At 36.2% G+C, this 18,430-nt stretch overlaps 1 protein-coding gene across 1 annotated transcript; it reads right to left on the bottom strand.

Annotated features, from left to right (window-relative positions):
- Positions 1-17,617: 17,617 nt before the first annotated feature.
- On the bottom strand, positions 17,618-18,372 carry LOC127900741 (disease resistance protein Roq1-like). Its single transcript, XM_052435943.1, has 2 exons — positions 18,358-18,372; positions 17,618-18,313 (listed from the first exon to the last, which is right to left on the bottom strand). Exons 1-2 carry the CDS (start codon positions 18,370-18,372, stop codon positions 17,618-17,620), a joined length of 711 nt encoding a protein of 236 aa, XP_052291903.1.
- Positions 18,373-18,430: the final 58 nt, after the last annotated feature.

The following is an 18,430-nucleotide window of genomic DNA, read 5'->3' as shown; positions in this document are numbered from 1 at the left end:
TCTAATTTGCTCTCAATGTAAACCTCAATTTATTCTTCATTTCCGTCCAAAAGATGAGGGGCAAATAAGGAATGTGTTGATTTTTTTTTTGTTTTAATCTTCTTAACAATAAATGGGGTAACTTGATATTTTTATACTTTTAGGTGATAAATTAAAGATTTTCATTTTAAATTGGGGGCAAATTAAAATTTATCCTATTTCTAAAGGCACCACGTGATTTAAAATTTATCCTGTTTAAAAATCAGCACTCGCATGTAAGTAGTATGGCAGCAGCAAAATCTCGTGTAATAATTAGGCTATTAGTTCTGGGTCCAGGAATCGAGATAATCAGATTAGGTGCAAAAGCTATATGTACCAATTTATGTAGCCATGCATAATATATTCATTTTTTACTTGCAAATTCTTCCTTTTCACAACTTTAGGTACAACTTTTCCTTTCCTTTTGAAGGCCCACTCCACTGGCATAGAGAGTAAAAAGAGTTTCTTATAAATAATTTTAGGAGAATGCTTCTGCCACGACAAGTAATACCATAAACAAATGATTTCACCACATTTCAAGAAAGCATTTAACTTATGCCTCATTTTCATTCTAGCAATTTGCTTGCCATTGGCTGATTGGAAAAAGTGCATTTAAGTGATAGATTACTGTCAACCTATAGCACGAATAGGGGTTAAACAAAGTAAATCCCTACCTTTACATGTCAAATAAAAGACTTTCATAATATCAAATATCAAAACTCATGTCTAGTAAAGGATTCCCCAATGCTGGCTCTCAAAATTGCTTTTGTTTCATGGATGAGATGATCGATTTTGTGGATATTCTGCTCAACTTGGATTATGACTTGGGTCAGATCCCAACTTGCTGCAAAGCTCACCTGACTAAATCTTAGTTGATTTGCTTTTCCAAACTAAATCCAAGCAAGTAAGTACAAGAGATAAAAGCAAAAGTTCAAGCATCTCATTTGAGCCTGTCACTAACAAAAGGTCAACGAGCAATGTCTAGCTATGACTGAGCAACAGAATCAATAAACAGACAGACAAAAAATAATAATCAAGTCATCAGTCAAATGCTAGTCCATGAAAATCATATATATGTATATATATGTATATGTATATGTATATGTATATGTATGATCATTCATTTCTCAATCAACCACCAAATTGATGTCAACAAAGCCATGAGGATTGTCTCACAAGTCTTTCAATTTCCCTCTCTTTAGGCCAGAGACCAGTAAACCATTTGAAATATGGATGTGCAAACCAGTAAATAAATCATGAAGTTACACACTAGTCTGCTTTCGCACTCATTCAGAACTATCAATGATACTTACTGCAGCGCAGGTACGGTGTATACATTATACTAAAGTGAAGGCTGGATCAATAAGAAATTCAAAATGTTTCATCACATTTGGGGCTTGATGATGCCAAAAAAAGACCATACCAATTATGATGAACAGTAAAATGTGAACAAGAACAAGCATACATTTAAGAAAGCAGAGAAGCATCATTAAAATAAAGTATTCTTCTTACTATTCTATGTTGTTGGAAAATGGACCAAAATAAAAAAGAAACCATGTATGGTTAACGTCACAACAAGAGTATTTGTGCATTTGTACATCATAGGATATTGGGAAGACATCAGTAGAGAAGTGCAAATTTTTTTTTTTTTTTGAGGAAAGGATCAGAGAAGTGCAAGTCAAAAAGGAGAAAAAAATGAAAAGAGAGAGATCAAAAGGAATGCGATCTAATTAATCGTCTAAGGAGACTACTATGCTACATTTAGCCATTGGTTGAATAGGCAGCTTGTTTTCTAGTACAACTTTAAATTTTCCAAGATTTAGAATTTTCCTACTGAAGAAAACTAATTTCTCAAGCTTCTATTACCATCTTCATCCCAACGGTAAGCAGCTCCATCCACAGCAATCACTGGCCTCATGCACTGCATGAAACCCTTGATAGAAGAGCCAATAGCTACAAAATAGTATAAGAAATTATCATTTCCATCTCGCTGCAGGTGAGTAACTGTACCTTCATTTGCTTTGGTCAAAACATGAGAGTATTTAGAAAGTAAGTTATATGACTCTGCAGGGTTGCCTCTAACTATTTCAAGGCCAACTTCTTTGGCCCGATATGCTTGCTGATATGTTAATTGGACACCGTATTCATGTTGGATGTCTGCTCTGATATCATTTGGAGTATATATTCGTTTTTCTTGGATGAACTTGTCCGCAATAATATGACTAACAACCCGACTCCTTACTTGACGAACACCACCAGCCAATACCTCATTACAACAAGTGTGTACGTTGTCAACTCTTCTCACTAACCACGGAACATTCTGCATATAGCCTAATTATTACACATGATATTTTGCTGCTGCCATACTACTTACATGCGAGTGCTGATTTTTAAACAGAAATATTAAACAGAGCACTGACAGAAACAGAGTTAACACCCGACCGGGTTACCGTGTTAATTGAAAACAATTAATTAACAGGACAAAAACACGATAAATCTGGTGGTTTTGTAGTTAATTCTGCCTGCCCTCTGTTGAAAAGTCAAAGAAGAGCTTGCCAATTTCAAGGTTGGTAGCACGATTCAACAAATTGTTGGTTACACCAACAATTGTAGAGATTTTTCAAGCCGAAAAGAAAGAATGGACAAAGGGGATGGATTTGGAAAATAATAATAATTAAAAATTATATTTTTAATTATTTTATTCTTTGCATAGTAATTCATTTCTCCTATAAATAGCTAAGGATTTCATTCATTTGAAATCATCCCAAAATTGTTAAGCTTATAAGTTTCTAAGCTTTTGAGAGAAGTGAGAGAAGTGTGTCTGAGGAATTTATCTTTCCTGCAGAGTGTGAGAGTACTGGGTATATTTGGGTTTCTGGGAAGTGAGATTCGTTACTCAAATATTGTACTCTATTAATTGTTAAATAAACAATTATTCTTTCTTGCCTCCGTGGATGTAGGTTTAATTACCGAACCACGTAATTCTTATGTCCTTTATTTTTCTATAATTATTTGGTGCGCTTGATTCCGCATTCCGCGCACAACAAGTGGTATCAGAGCCGACGGTTCGTACTTGGGGGGATACGGTACTGTTCACGTATACGGTACTATTCACGAATACGTTGGAGACGGCCATTTGTACTTGGGAGACAGTCTATTGTAAGTAGTGTGTATTTTTGCATGTCTAGGAAAGTTCTGTCAAAAAAGGCGATAAGAGTTTAAGGATTCTGGTTTTTAATTGGGACCGAGTTCCCGTCCAATTTCCTGGGAACTTTCCTGGTGCATTTATTCACGCGAAATTAACATCATAGAGACTGTTTTTCAAGTGGAAATAGTTCGTTGAGAAAATGGTAGAAGGTGAAACTTCCAGAATTGGGGAGAGATCTACCGAGACTATTTCAGGAGACACTTCAGGTGGGAGGCGAGATTTGTCAAATCTCTATTCAACACCTGTTATAGGAGGCCAGAAGATCAATGTTGAAAAGTTTGATGGGAAAATCAACTTCGGCATGTGGAGGCGCGAAGTTATGGATGCCCTTATTCAAATCGATCTCGACGTTGTTCTGAAAAATAAAAGACACTTGTATGATGAAGAAATTTGGGATCGTATGAATGAAAAAGCTTGTGGTCAGATCAGATCTTGTTTGACCAAGGAGGTGAAATACTTGGTGAAAGATGAGGAGTGTGCAGTGACTTTGTGGCGTACATTGGAAGAGAAGTACCTGGTGAAAAGTCCTGAAAATCATCTTCATGCAATGAGCCAAGTATATGGCTTTCGAATGAAGTCTGGGGTGTCAATGCACGATCATGTTTCAAGATTTGAAAAGTTACTTGCTGATTTGAAGAATCTTGATGAAGATATTAAGGATGAAGTCAAGGCTATGATTTTGTTACACTCACTACCAGAGGAATATAGCCATTTTGTGACTACTTTGATATATGGGAAGAGTGTGATCGTCTTTAAAGATGTTTGCACAGCATTGACTAGTTTGGAGATTCGGAATAATGATAAAAATTCTGAACGAGCATCGTCTGAAGCTTTGGTGAGCAGAGATTGGGCGATGGAGAAACAGAAGAAGCGTGGTGGAAAGAATTCTCGATCCAGATCGAGAAGCAGAAATATAGCTCGAGATGAGTGTGCCTTTTGTCATGAAAAGGGCCATTGGAGAAAAGATTGTCCAAAGGCTCAAAAGAGAGATGGAAAGAAACCAGCAGCAGCAAACATGGCACGGAAAGATGAGAACTCTGATTATTCACTAAGTATTACTCCTGCAGCATATGTGGCTAGTTCGAGTGAGTGGATACTTGATACTGGAGCAACCTATCATTTGTGTCCTATTAAGGAATGGTTTACGGATTTTCGTAATCTGGAATCCGGTGCAGTTATGATGGGGAATAATCAACCTTGTCGCACAATGGGGATAGGAACAATTCGGCTCAAAATGTTTGATGGAATGGTCAGAGAACTCAAAGAGGTTAGATTTGTTCCAGAGATAAAGAAAAATCTAATTTCTGTGGGTGCTTTGGAAGCTAAAGGTTACAAAGTTACCATTGAAGATGGCACAATGAAGTTTACACATGGGGCTATGGTGATTCTGCAAGGGGTTCGGCGTCACAATCTGTACTATTTGAAGGGAGGTACAACTGATGAAGCAAATGTTGTTGAGGCGCACAGTGACACCACCAAGCTATGGCATGTACGACTGGGACATGCAGGAGAGAAGTCTTTGCAAACTCTGATGAGGCATGGACTCTTAAAAGGTACCAAAACCTGTAAATTAAATTTCTGTGAGCATTGTGTAGTAGGCAAGAAAACAAGGGTCAAGTTTGGTACAGCTAATCACGATACTCGTGAGATCCTTGAATATGTTCATAGTGATGTATGGGGACCAACCAAGACTGCATCAATTGGTGGAAGCCATTATTTTGTTATATTTGTTGATGATTTCTCTAGACGTGTATGAGTGTACACCATGCGAGCAAAGGATGAGGTTCTAAAGATTTTCGTGAAGTGGAAGAAATTGGTGGAGACTCAAACTGGTAGAAAGATCAAAGTATTACGATCTGATAATGAGGGTGAATATACTTCTGATCCATTCTTGCAAGTATGCCAGAACGAGGGTATTAAAAGACATTTCACGGTGAGACATACTCCGCAACAGAACGGTGTGGCTGAGCGTATGAATCGTACTTTACTGGAGAAGGTACGATGTATGTTATCTAATGCTGGTTTAGATAAAAAGTTTTGGGCTGAAACTGTGAGCTACGCAAGTCACTTGGTAAATCGGTTGCCTTCTGCTGCAATTGAAGGTAAAACTCCTATGGAAATGTGGTCTGGAAAGCATGCACAAGACTATGATTCCCTTCGTGTATTCGGGTGTCCAGTTTATTATCATGTCAAAGATGGTAAACTGGATTCTCGTGCTAGAAAAGCTATCTTTGTGGGATTCAAAGGTGGAGTAAAGGGCTTCAAGCTTTGGGATCTCAAAGACAAAAAGTTTGTGTGTAGCAGAGATGTCACATTTGATGAAGCTTCAATGATGAAAGCTTCAAGTTCTCAGCATGTGGAGAACAAGACCACAGAAGTATTGCAGCGGGTGGAGTTTGATGCAACTCCATATGTACCAGTTAGTTATACATCAAAGAATGGTTCAACTATGGAGGTGACACCTAAAGTTGAAGAAGAGGTTGTTTCTTCTGATGTCCCACAAAATGAAGAAACTATTGATGATGTAGATGATGATGATTTTATAGCAACAAGGAGGCCAAGAAGAGAGATAAAGAAACCCGGATGGCTTACTAAAGATATGGTGGTAGCCTATGCACTTCCAGTTATTGATGATGACATCCCCAATACTTTCGGTGAAGCATTACGCAGCAATGAAAGTGATCAGTGGAAGCAGGCCATGGAGGAAGAGATGAAATCTCTCCATCAAAACCAGACTTGGGAACTTGTAAAGTTACCAAAGGGGAAAAGGGCTATTGGCAATAAATGGGTCTACACCAAAAAGCAAGGATCTTCGAATCAAACAACTCATCGATACAAGGCAAGGCTCGTGGCAAAAGGTTTTGCTCAAAAGGAAGGTATTGACTACAATGAAGTTTTCTCTCCAGTTGTAAAACATACTTCCATTCGTATCCTACTTGCCTTAGTTGCAGAATATGAGTTCGAGTTGGCTCAGTTGGATGTTAAGACGACGTTCTTACATGGAGATTTGGAGGAGGAAATCTATATGATTCAGCCTTGTGGTTTCAAAGTTGCTGGAAATGAGAATCATGTGTGTAGGTTGATTAAATCTTTGTACGGACTGAAGCAATCGCCAAGGCAGTGGTACAAAAGATTTGATCAATTTATACAAGGGCAGAAATTCACCAGAAGTGAACACGATCATTGTGTTTACTTTAGAAGACTATCAGATGGAGCTTTCATCTATTTGTTACTCTATGTCGACGATATGCTTATAGCTTCGAAGAATAGAGATGAGATCGAAAGATTAAAGAAGCAGCTGACTTCTGAGTTCGAGATGAAAGACTTGGGTGATGCACAGAGAATACTTGGGATGGAGATTCGTAGAGACAAGAAGAATAGAAGCGTATGGTTGACTCAAAAGTCTTATTTGAAGAAAGTGCTAGAAAGATTCGGTATGGATGACAAAACAAAACCGGTATGTACACCTCTAGCTCCTCATTTCAAATTAAGCTCTTCTTCATGTCCTAGATCTCAAGAGGAGCGCGATTACATGGCTCGTGTTCCATATGCTAGTGTTGTGGGTAGTCTTATGTATGCTATGGTATGCACAAGGCCCGATATATCTCAAGCAGTGAGCATGGTTAGTAGATACATGCACAATCCGGGTAAAAATCAATGGCTTGCGGTAAAGTGGATTCTCCGATATCTGTATGGGACAATTGATGTTGGGTTATTGTTCAAGAAGGATTGTGGTCAACAATGTGTTGGGTATTGTGATTCTGATTTCGCTGGAGACCTTGACAAGCGAAGATCAACAACGGGCTACGTATTCACATTGGGTGGAGGTCCGGTTAGCTAGAGGTCGATTCTACAATCGACAATTGCTCTGTCCACTACGGAAGCAGAGTATATGGCAGCAACTGAAGCTGTAAAAGAAGCTATCTGGTTGAAAGGCTTGTTAGGTGATTTGGGAGTAATCCAGGAGAACATTGCGGTCTTCTGTGATAATCAAAGTGCGATATTCCTTGCGAAGAATCAAACATATCACGCTCGGACGAAGTACATAGATGTGAAATATCATTATGTGAGAGAGATTATCGAGAGCGGTGTTGTGTTGTTGAGAAAGATCGATACCACAGATAATCCATCAGATATGTTGACGAAGGTAGTTTCTGGAGTTAAGTTTCAACATTACTTGAAATTAATTCAAATCCTTCGATTGTGTTAAGATATGTCCTTCGGGAATTTTGAACTACGGTTGGCTTGATCCCAAATTTTGGGTACGTAGGCAGTCATAGAGATGCAGCCACTTTGGGGATGATGGTTCGTTGGTAGTCGGCTGAGATTTGAACAAATCTTCGTCGAGGTGGAGAATTGTTGAAAAGTCAAAGAAGAGCTTGCCAATTTCAAGGTTGGTAGCACGATTCAACAAATTGTTGGTTACACCAACAATTGTAGAGATTTTTCAAGCCGAAAAGAAAGAATGGACAAAGGGGATGGATTTGGAAAATAATAATAATTAAAAATTATATTTTTAATTATTTTATTCTTTGCATAGTAATTCATTTCTCCTATAAATAGCTAAGGATTTCATTCATTTGAAATCATCCCAAAATTGTTAAGCTTATAAGTTTCTAAGCTTTTGAGAGAAGTGAGAGAAGTGTGTCTGGGGAATTTATCTTTCCTGCAGAGTGTGAGAGTACTGGGTATATTTGGGTTTCTGGGAAGTGAGATTCGTTACTCAAATATTGTACTCTATTAATTGTTAAATAAACAATTATTCTTTCTTGATTCATTTCTCCTATAAATAGCTAAGGATTTCATTCATTTGAAATCATCCCAAAATTGTTAAGCTTATAAGTTTCTAAGCTTTTGAGAGAAGTGAGAGAAGTGTGTCTGAGGAATTTATCTTTCCTGCAGAGTGTGAGAGTACTGGGTATATTTGGGTTTCTGGGAAGTGAGATTCGTTACTCAAATATTGTACTCTATTAATTGTTAAATAAACAATTAATTTTTCTTGCCTCCGTGGATGTAGGTTTAATTACCGAACCACGTAATTCTTGTGTCCTTTATTTTTCTATAATTATTTGGTGCGCTTGATTCCGCATTCCGCGCACAACACCCTCTGTCAGTTTCTTTAGTATTTTTCCTCATATATTTGACATATTGACCTATCTGTGGCTGGAAAGAAAAATGATTTAAGTAAACTTTCCAAAATGTTTTATCATTATTTTATTTCTGAATATCAGCAGTGCATCATTTTGAAAATGTAACTGTGGGGTTTCAGGATCCTCTTGAGCCAGTTTTGTTGTTCACAAAACCCCTTGTGCCAGAAAAATTGGACGCTGCAGGTATTGTTCCGCCATCAGATTCTTCTACGAGGAGTGGCACTATAGCACGAACTCACAAATTTCATGGAAGAATTGGCCCGGGGGGGGGGGGGGGGGGGGGGGATAGTATTTGATAGATGTAACCCTCTTATGCACTCCTCAACTGATAGTGGCACGTCTTTTTACTTGCCACCAAAACCCCGCACATCTATGTACAGTTAAATTGAATACTCGTTTTGTCTGAGCTCCAGCATTATTCGTTAGGGAGCCAAGTGTAATTATGCTCCGGCTGATATTTATGTAGTTAAATTGAATACTTCCATTGTCCCAGCTCCAGCAATTATTTGTTTGGGAAGTCAAGTGTAATTATGCCGAGGGCAAGCAAAATACTGGGCTTGATGAATCTTTTGAGGCTTGGTCACAGGTATTTCATGACGTGCATCTTGCCTTATTCTTTTTAAAGAAATGACCTTGCCCTGATTTTCCTTTCAAGTTTAAACTTAATGAGCTTTTATTACATCCTTTATTGTTGAAATGCTTGTGCTAATCATAGTATTTTCAAAATTTTCAGCCCAGTTGATTATAAATTTTGTGTGAATGTTACAAGATAAAACTTACCTTTAAAATGTTAACGAACCTGTAGGATTGGACTTCTCTTTAAGACCTTGAATTAAGTGGAGGGTGTTTCGGGGTTAATAAACCAGGAACTATGCATATACTTGGCCAATGAGGAATCCTACTAGTACAGAATAAGGTTGCACAAGACAGTTAAATAGATGACGCAATGGAGACGTCTCTGTATCGACTCAATTCAAACTAATTGTACGACTTCATTTCTGAAGGAGTCACCATTTTTAGTCCCATTTGGAGAATGTGTACGTCTGGTGTTAATGCTTATAATGAAAATGATGCACTATGTTTGGTGTTTTTCAATTAAAAAATGTGTCTAATAGTGTATTTTCAGAATTGGACTATAAAAATAGAAATAGAGAAAACGATATAAAATTAAGGTAATATAGGACGAAAAAATATGGACAAGGAAGCAGTAATATTTGGTGTTTTTCATTTTTTTCAATAAAAAAATGAAAACAAAATTTTCAATATCTATTCATCATTTTTTGGGAAAAAAAAAAGAAGCTTAAAGAATAAATGAAAGGGCGTTTTAAAACAAAAATGTGATTGGTGTTTGAATAATGACCCTCTCGGTTAGGCAAAACAGTCACATAATCATTTTTTTTTAAAACACAAACCTTTTGGTTCAGAAATAATCACACAAATCTCAATCTTTTAGCTAAAAAAGAGTTTGTGTATCTCAAAAGAGACATGTGTGACATTTTCTAAAAACAAAATATCTTTATAGTCATTTTGCCAAATCACGTGGTGCCTTTAGAAATAGGATAGATTTTAATTTGCCCCCAATTTAAAATGAAAATCTTTAATTTATCACCCAAAAGTATAAAAATATCAAGTTACCCCATTTATTGTTAAGAGGATTAAAACAAAAAAACCATCAACACATTCCTTATTTACCCCTCATCTTTTGGACGGAAATGAAGAATAAATTGAGGTTTACATTGAGAGCAAATTAGAGATTATCATTTTATTTGGGAATGAATTAAACTTTATCCTTAGAAATAAAAAATTCAAGAGAAGTACATCAAAAAAGGTAATATAGTTTTCACTTTTTATGGAGTATTTGGGTAAGGGTATTTGCACCCCACTATTTTTGTAAATCCACCCTACTTCTAGAAACTAATTGCAATGAATTCACAATATTTTTTTAAAAAATACAAATTAATAAAAATTTTGTATAGTTAATCAGTTAAATCCTTCTATTAATTTTTTTCTTGGGTTTTTTGACCATCTTTAATCAAAAAATTTTAATACAAGTTTTATTTTAGTATTTTATTATTATGATATATAGCGACTAAATTACCATAATAAACATGAGTTATTTTAAAATAAAATGTTGGAGAAATATTCAAGGGTAATAATAATTGTGGAAAGAGTGGGACTATTAGCAGCCCTCTATATACCTCTTGAGCCCTGCTTGGATAGTTACAATTATAGATTAAATTAAAATTATGATAATGGACAAACAAGTAGATAGTCTGATTGGATGTGGAATGATTTCATTTGAATTTCTCTAAAGTTTAAACCAACTTACATTTTTTCCACATTGAAAGAGGAATAGGTGGAAAGGTTAAAATTGTAAAAGAATATTATAACAGTTTCGAAGAAGAAATCTTTATGACGCATTTTTAACTTGGTGAAAATTTTCAATCCCAAGAACTTTAAGCATACGAAAGAGTGGATTCTCTCATTTCCGCCATTTGTGAGGATGATAGTAACGAAGAGAGAACTCACAGATTTAGTAGTGACGAAGCGAGCAACAGCAGCAGGAGAGAGATAACAGCAGCACGGAGGAAGATCAACAGCAGTGAAAGAGACAGAGCAGCAGCACCAGAGTGGTGAAGAAGAGAGAATAGCAACACGTGCCAAAGATGGAGACAAAGAGCGATTAGATCTGTGATAAGGGCGAGTGAATGGGAAGATCGCGATAAGATTTTAGGCGAGAGAAATAGACGGTCACGGATAAGCCTTGGATTCTCTATTTTTTGATTTATTTTAGCTTTATATTTGTAATTCATTGAGAATAAGTTATACACGTTCTCAAATTTATAACTATAAAAGAAGATATGAATTATTTGTTTTACAATTTGTTTTTTGAATTTCGGCCATCAATCGCGCATTAACTTAGATTTATAAAAGGAAAATGAAAACAGGGCCCATAAATATTACCGAACATGCCCTAATATTCTCCACTAATGTGCCATTTTAACCTCCTACAAAAGAGCCCCCAACGGCGTGGTTGGGTTAGTTGCAGTGAAGTTATATCCTCTACCAAAACTCGGGTTCGATTCTTGGGGGTGGTAAGTGTTGGGGAAAAATTAGGTTTTTAAATTTTTATTAAACCTTTTGAAGATCGCTCTCATATAATATATAAGAATTCGTATTCTAGAAATCGTACCTTGAAAATCCGAGTTGGCTTTTTCCGCTGAAGTGATTTAGGCTCCTAGATCACGATCTGCCACCACCACTCCTGTTAGATCACGATCCGTCGCCACCACGCTTGCTAGATCACGAACTGTCACCAATGATCTTCCAGGTTATGACTCAGGTTCGATCTACACTTGACGTGTGGGCGCCTTTATCACTACCAAAGCAACTAGCACGAGAAAATTTTACTCTCAATAATGGAGAGAAAAATCTTATTCTCTGATCTGTATAAAGTGGCTGCTTGTTTTTTTCTGTTGAGAAAAATAAGCCTTATATATCTCCCTTTAGTGAAAACCCTAGGCTCCAAATAATGCCCAAAATAAAACTCACGTTACTTTTCATTTAATAGGGGACCCACCATGTAAAATAACATAAGGCCCCTTATACATAAGCTTATTAAATGGAGCCTCCCACTAAATGATATATTTAGGCTTTTGACCCAAATAGCTAGTTATCTTGCTTATTAGTCCAGTAGTGGTGCAGTCAATTAAATGAGCTAACCCGGGGATCATTTGGGAACATACAATAGTGGCTACAATAATTAGGCATGTAATTAAACTAGCCCAATTATTTAATTCCAAATCTACTCCACTAAAAGATTGGAACTGACTTCCATAATTGTATGCTCGAATAATAATTCGTCCCAAGCCACATTGATTTCTTTACTGCACAATCCTTTGTACCACATCGTTAATTAAATTGATATCTCAACTGTCCAATCAATTTAATAACATCTTATTCCTTGATCCTTACTGGTTTTCTCTAATGATCATTTTCAACATACTAAATATGTTGACACACTCTGGCCAGAGAATTCTATGATCAAGTACCGAAAACCTATCAAGAGATGTGTTGTACAAATTCTATATTGTTAATCCATAACTCCAATACTCATAATTGCTCCCACCAAGATACCGGGTAATCTTGACCACAAGGATGTGTCGTGCCCATTGGTAACTCAAATGAAATAACAATCGCAATCATGAAATCATAATTAACTCAAGATTAAGATTACAGTAAAATCAACGCCTATGAGATTTAATAAGTCTGACAGTTATTACAAAGTTAATTAAATCTCATATGTGATCCTGTTCAATGTAGTCGTACTACATCAATAAATTCATACATGATTAAGACAAATCATTCAATGAATTTATTACAGTCTATACCTAAATAAAGTGCCCAACTTTATTTATCAACTGCGAACTAAATTTATTTAATCATAAGATAACTTGTATTTATGTCTTCTGTGAATCCACATGGTGATCACATAAATACATATAATATGATTAAATGGACTTTAATACAAATATTAATGCAATTAAGATATTTGAATAAAATACCTCATTTATTTTATTAATCAGAAAAATTATTTATTACAATTAAATAAACACATATGCTTTTAAAGAGCATATTTTCCCAACAGTAAGGAGGGTAAAAATTATATTTGGGCTTGCCCACCCCCGTACCTTTAAAAAAAGTTTTAAAAAAAAAACCTCTTACAAAAGCGGCTACTCAGAATTCATAATTGACCTCAGAACTGCAGATCATACGAGAACCCACCAATAATGAATAGGCGCTTAATGCATTTGTTTCGATTGTGATAGGCCTACCAGGGCCGAACCTAGTGCAATCGATGCCAAAAAATGTCTATATATACCTATACTAGTTTTATGGGGTGTTGAGGATCCATTCACCCTCTTTGATGGACCTGCTGGTTAATACTCCTCATTTCTACCTTCTTAACTCTCAAATGTGCAAGTTAATTGTATTGGAAGGAGTGGGACATCATCCCCATGACGACAGACCCAAGGAGATCCATGAAAAGCTGCTTTCTCGGTTGGCTGAAACATTTAAGTGCGGAGGAATTTACTTTCTCATCTGCAAGTTTTGATGAGCATTATTTATTATTCCTAATGTAAAATGACAAACAACTCTTGTATTTATAGTGTTATATTTTTTTTTATTCAACCGCTTGAATATCTTTTGGCATCGAAAGAATGTAGGAGAAACTGATCCCTGACAAGTTGTAAAAGCTCCAAATTGATTCAAGAAATGTACCAAATTATTCAATAAAAAGTCAAATTCAGCACAATAATAAAGAACAAATTAATCTATATTGCTCATGTTAATGATATGTGAATGATAAGATTCAATTTTTCATATGAAAAAGATACAATAATCTAAATAGAAATAAAGGTTCATGGGCATCTTTAACCTTTCCTTACAAGCTAGTTTTTTAAAGGTAAATTCTACCCATAGATGATACCACGTCAACTATGGAATCAAATGAAACATTTCGAATATGGAATTGGTATAAATACTTGAAAGAGTGGATACATGTTTGTTGATACATAAATCTAGTTGAGCTATGTAGCGACCAGACAACCAGGCCAACACTTAAATTTGTTGTTATTGGAGAGACGGTTCTATGCTATTTCCTCACTATCGAATAAGTTCCTGCGACCTCAAGTACTTCCTTCAAGAACACCTACGTTTATAACATCTAGTTAGAGGATGCCTGAGGTTTTTCCGGCGTGAACCCTCCGACGCTTAAGTGGGCGATCTGGGTCTACTTGAAAAAACTCGTGACATGATTCACGTGACTTAATTACAACTACTCTGAATGAAAAAAAGGTTTAATTTCATAAAAAAAAGGAAAAATAGAGAAGATAAAATTGTGAATAGAGAGAGTATGAAAAAATTAAGTAAAAAGTTATCTAAACCCCGTACCTCTATTCTCTAAAGCTTTAATATCCAACCAAAATTATCGGCCTCCTCTCTCCCCCAACACCGTTGCTGGGTTGGTCACATAACTGTGGGAGAGTAGGTAGCGTAACTGCTAGTGAGTGGGCTTCATGCTCGAATTCTTTGGAGGAAACCCATGGGTTGACCTTTAACCAAGTCGTCGATTTGACTTAATTCTAGTCTCTCCTCGTGCTTCCGCGAGCCGACTTTGCTCATGTGACCAGCCACACACCTCATCGGGGATAATCTTTCTCGATGAGTCATTTTAGGCCGAGGGGAGCATATTTTGCTCATGTGTGCCTAATCATGATGTTTTTCACCCCAAAATAGATGTTTAAGCAAACTGATTCATAGAAAAAATGAGTTGGTGAAAATGACATCTATCATGTTCTTTTTTTTAAAATCAATATACAAATATGCTTTTTAAAATATATAAGATTTGACGGAGTTTAACTGTTCCCTCTTTATTGCTTTTGCTTCCACATGATAAAACTTTCCCATATACAACAATTTAGATTTAACAAAATAGAAAATTTTCAAATGTGATTGCGTTATATACAGGAGAGTTGATGTAGTGCGCAATGGGATGAGTGGCATGTGTTCATTGGTTGAGATATGGGCCAACAACATATTCTGTAAGAACTCGTTGCGCGTCCTGTAATATTCCATGCCGCTGGCAAATGAGTTTTTTCACTAGTTTATAATTCACATGCTCACCTAAGTAGATGTGTTTTGGGTTGCAAAGTCCAATAACAAATCGTTGTGGGTGGTGTGTGCAGAGCAAGAAAGAAGGCCAATAGTTTTAATTTTACAATATACATCATGTGCTTTTCATACATTATACTCTTCACCTAATAAGGTACAGTTCAATACTCTAGTGTGAATTTGAAAGAAAGTTAAAAGCTGTTTGTTTCAAGAGAAAATTTACAGAGGAAAATTAAAGTTCTTATTTCTTTTACTCTTTTTCCATTACTTAACAACTAAACATATACAGCTTATATACTCGAAGATATTTACATACACATGCTAAAGGAACTAGTAACAAACATTAATAACTTATGCTGACTTATTAATTCCCGTAACTAATTCTGCTGATCTGGCACTGATGAGCTGGCACAATTAACTTGCTTCACTAACTAAGACTGAGAACTTCTTTGCCTTCCTGTTCTTCATAAACTCAGCACAATGAGCTTCCCTAACAGAATTTGTGTTACATGCACCAGATCCGTCGAAAGTTATAACATGAATGTTTTGTTCCAAGAACTGATTTTGGCACTTTCTTCTATTATTAATAGTGATTTGAAAAAGGAAAACAATAAAAATACATTCATGAAAATCTCAGTCTTCTTCGTTATAGTTTAAACATCTGCTTGGGTCTTCCATTGAACTCGTAGAGTCTGCAATGCAAAAAAAATGGATCCCACATTTTTTCACTCTCCGCAACACTCACACTCCAAAGGTGGAAAAACATTAAAGTGGACTGTCTCAGGAAAGCAATTGCATTTTCAAAAACCATTAAAATCCTCTTCATAGAACAAATAGTATCCCAAATGTAAGTGATATGATTCTAAATAATTAACTCTTCTCTGAAATAACCGTGTGTCATGCGGATCACAATCTTTGGTGGTTTCCACTTTGAGCTCACAAGAAAATGAAAACCATCTGCCACAATCTACATGACGGCCTGAAAATCCTAAAATAGCACCAAATGCAAAGCCCGGTACTCTGTTGCGATTGAAGAAATCTGGGGGCATCTCTAACGTTATAAAAGATCCCACACTTTGAAAATTAAACCACCTTGGAATTTCATTCCCAGCTAGTACGTAATGGCCTTCCTTGGGAAAACCTCTCTATACCAAAAGATCAAAATTTCAAACCCAAAAAAAAGGTATAAATTGTAAGGAGAAAGAATTAAGACACACCTTTTCCCGTACTTCTTTCCAACGGGCAGGTACCACATGACCCATATGTTGAATTCTCAAGGCATCTTGAATAATTTCTGCAGTAGAATTACCTTCCAATTAAAAATTATTGCTCTAGTAAAAAAAAATTGCCTATAAGATTAAGAACTTAGAGAATAAACCAGTTAATGATTGTGGTGCCGAGTAATGATCGGCATCTAACCATCGTACAAGGAATAGAGGCTTTGGTAAGGATTGAAGCCCCTCACAATAATCTAAGAGGATGTATCGCAACATAAATTGTTGGATAATGCTTTCTGGTATTCTCTCAATATTGGTTTTCAATAGATTCACTATTAATGGCGACGATAACTAGCCAAGCGATCGGGCAATCTCTGAAGATTTGAGCAACCACGGAGACTAAGAAGTTCAAGAGACTTCAACTTACAGAGGCTGCTTGGGAGACTCTTAAGCCTTTTACAATCTGAAAGGTCTAACAACCAAAGCCTAAGTAGAAGCTCAAATGACGAGGGCAGTTCTTCAATTGCAGTTCCACTTAAAAATAGCTGGCCAATGTTACCAGATGAGATCTCTGGAAGCCTCTTCAGCTTTGAACAACCCGAAAGATCAAGTTCGGTAAGAAATTCCAAATTAAATATTCCAGCTGGAAGACTTTTCAGGCTTTTGCTACCGCTTAGATTCAAGATAACTAGCTTGTTCAGATGTGGAATCAACGTGGGGTTTAGAGTTTTGGCAATAGCTTCTTGCAGGCAGCATGGATTAGCTGGTTTAACTTACTATAATGCTGCTCGGTCAAAAAAGAGGCAAAGATAAAATCATTACTATGCATGATAATTTAATGTTCTTATTGAAATATTGCACATATATATTAAGATAAACATACCTTCACACTATTCCAAAGTTGTTCAATGTCGCTATTAGGCACTTCAAGAAACATAAGCTTCTCTGCACTATGGTTTGAAGGCAATGACTTCAACGGATATCCATGCCAGTGAAGATATTTCACTTCAGCAAATCTGAGGTCTTGCAAATGAGACACCTTGCATCTGTTCTCCCCATTGAATGATGAACTATAGAATTTTAAAAATCTCAATTTACGCATCTTTGCGAAAGTATTGGGATTTAGAGGGATCTCTTTTACTTTTGACAAATCCAAACAGATGCCTTCAATTTTTTCTGTCCCCTAAAAATTAAAAAAAAAAAATCAATAAAGTTAACATCAAATGAAAAATGATATTTATATTCCACTAGTGAATAACACTTCAGATTTTTGGGGCAAGTTTATCACTCATTCACAATTAAAGGTAGCTTAGTTATTAAATCAACTTTAATTTGTCCTTGTGTGGAGTTTATGTCGGATTGGAGTGGTTTTCTCTATCATTACTCAAATTAAAAGACGTTTTATTCCAGCCTCCCAAGCTAGACGGAACACCTTGAGCATATTTCATTACTTTGCTTGAAAGTTCCTCATAAACAACATCAGGATGGTTTTGTTTGAAGGCATGTCGACTAAAAAGCTCAAGAGCGTCATGATATTCTAATGCCTCCATCTCATATATTTTACTCACCCCCCAATTTCTAAGCACTTGTTTATTTCTGGTGGTTATTATGATTCGACTCACAGGCGTAAACCAATCAAGACTTCCAATTAAAGATTCTAATTGGCTGAAGCAAGTCACATTATCAAAAACAATCAGAACCTTCATGCGGCTTAGCCTTCTAAAATTGAGGTCAATATAAGGCATCACATTTTTATCCTTCAATAAATTTGAAAGAAGTTTTTGTCGTAAGCAAGCTAATCCTCCTGGTCTTTGTGACTCTTCTCTAACATTTTCGAGGAAGCAAGAACCGTCAAAATCACCCGAGATTTTGTCGAAAATAGCTCTAGCAATTGCTGTTTTGCCTATACCACCAATGCCCCAAATCCCTAAAGCATAAACATCTTTCCACTCAACACCTAATAGGGATTCAATTTCCTCAACTGTTGATTCCACTCCAACCAGCTGGTTTTTGTTATCACGGGGCTGAAACACTTCATCCAATCTCTTCAAAATGTGAGTAACAACTTCATTCGTAAGTTCCGACTCACACCTAGCAAATACATAAAATTAGCCAAAGTAACTTCAAATTAATAGGAGGAATTTGCATTAAATATGAAATAA

This window comes from Citrus sinensis, chromosome 3 (genome assembly GCF_022201045.2).
Source record: "Citrus sinensis cultivar Valencia sweet orange chromosome 3, DVS_A1.0, whole genome shotgun sequence".
Lineage (NCBI taxonomy): Eukaryota > Viridiplantae > Streptophyta > Magnoliopsida > Sapindales > Rutaceae > Citrus > Citrus sinensis.
Note: the sequence above shows the minus strand (reverse complement) of the source record. Positions and strands in the feature narration are given on the sequence as shown.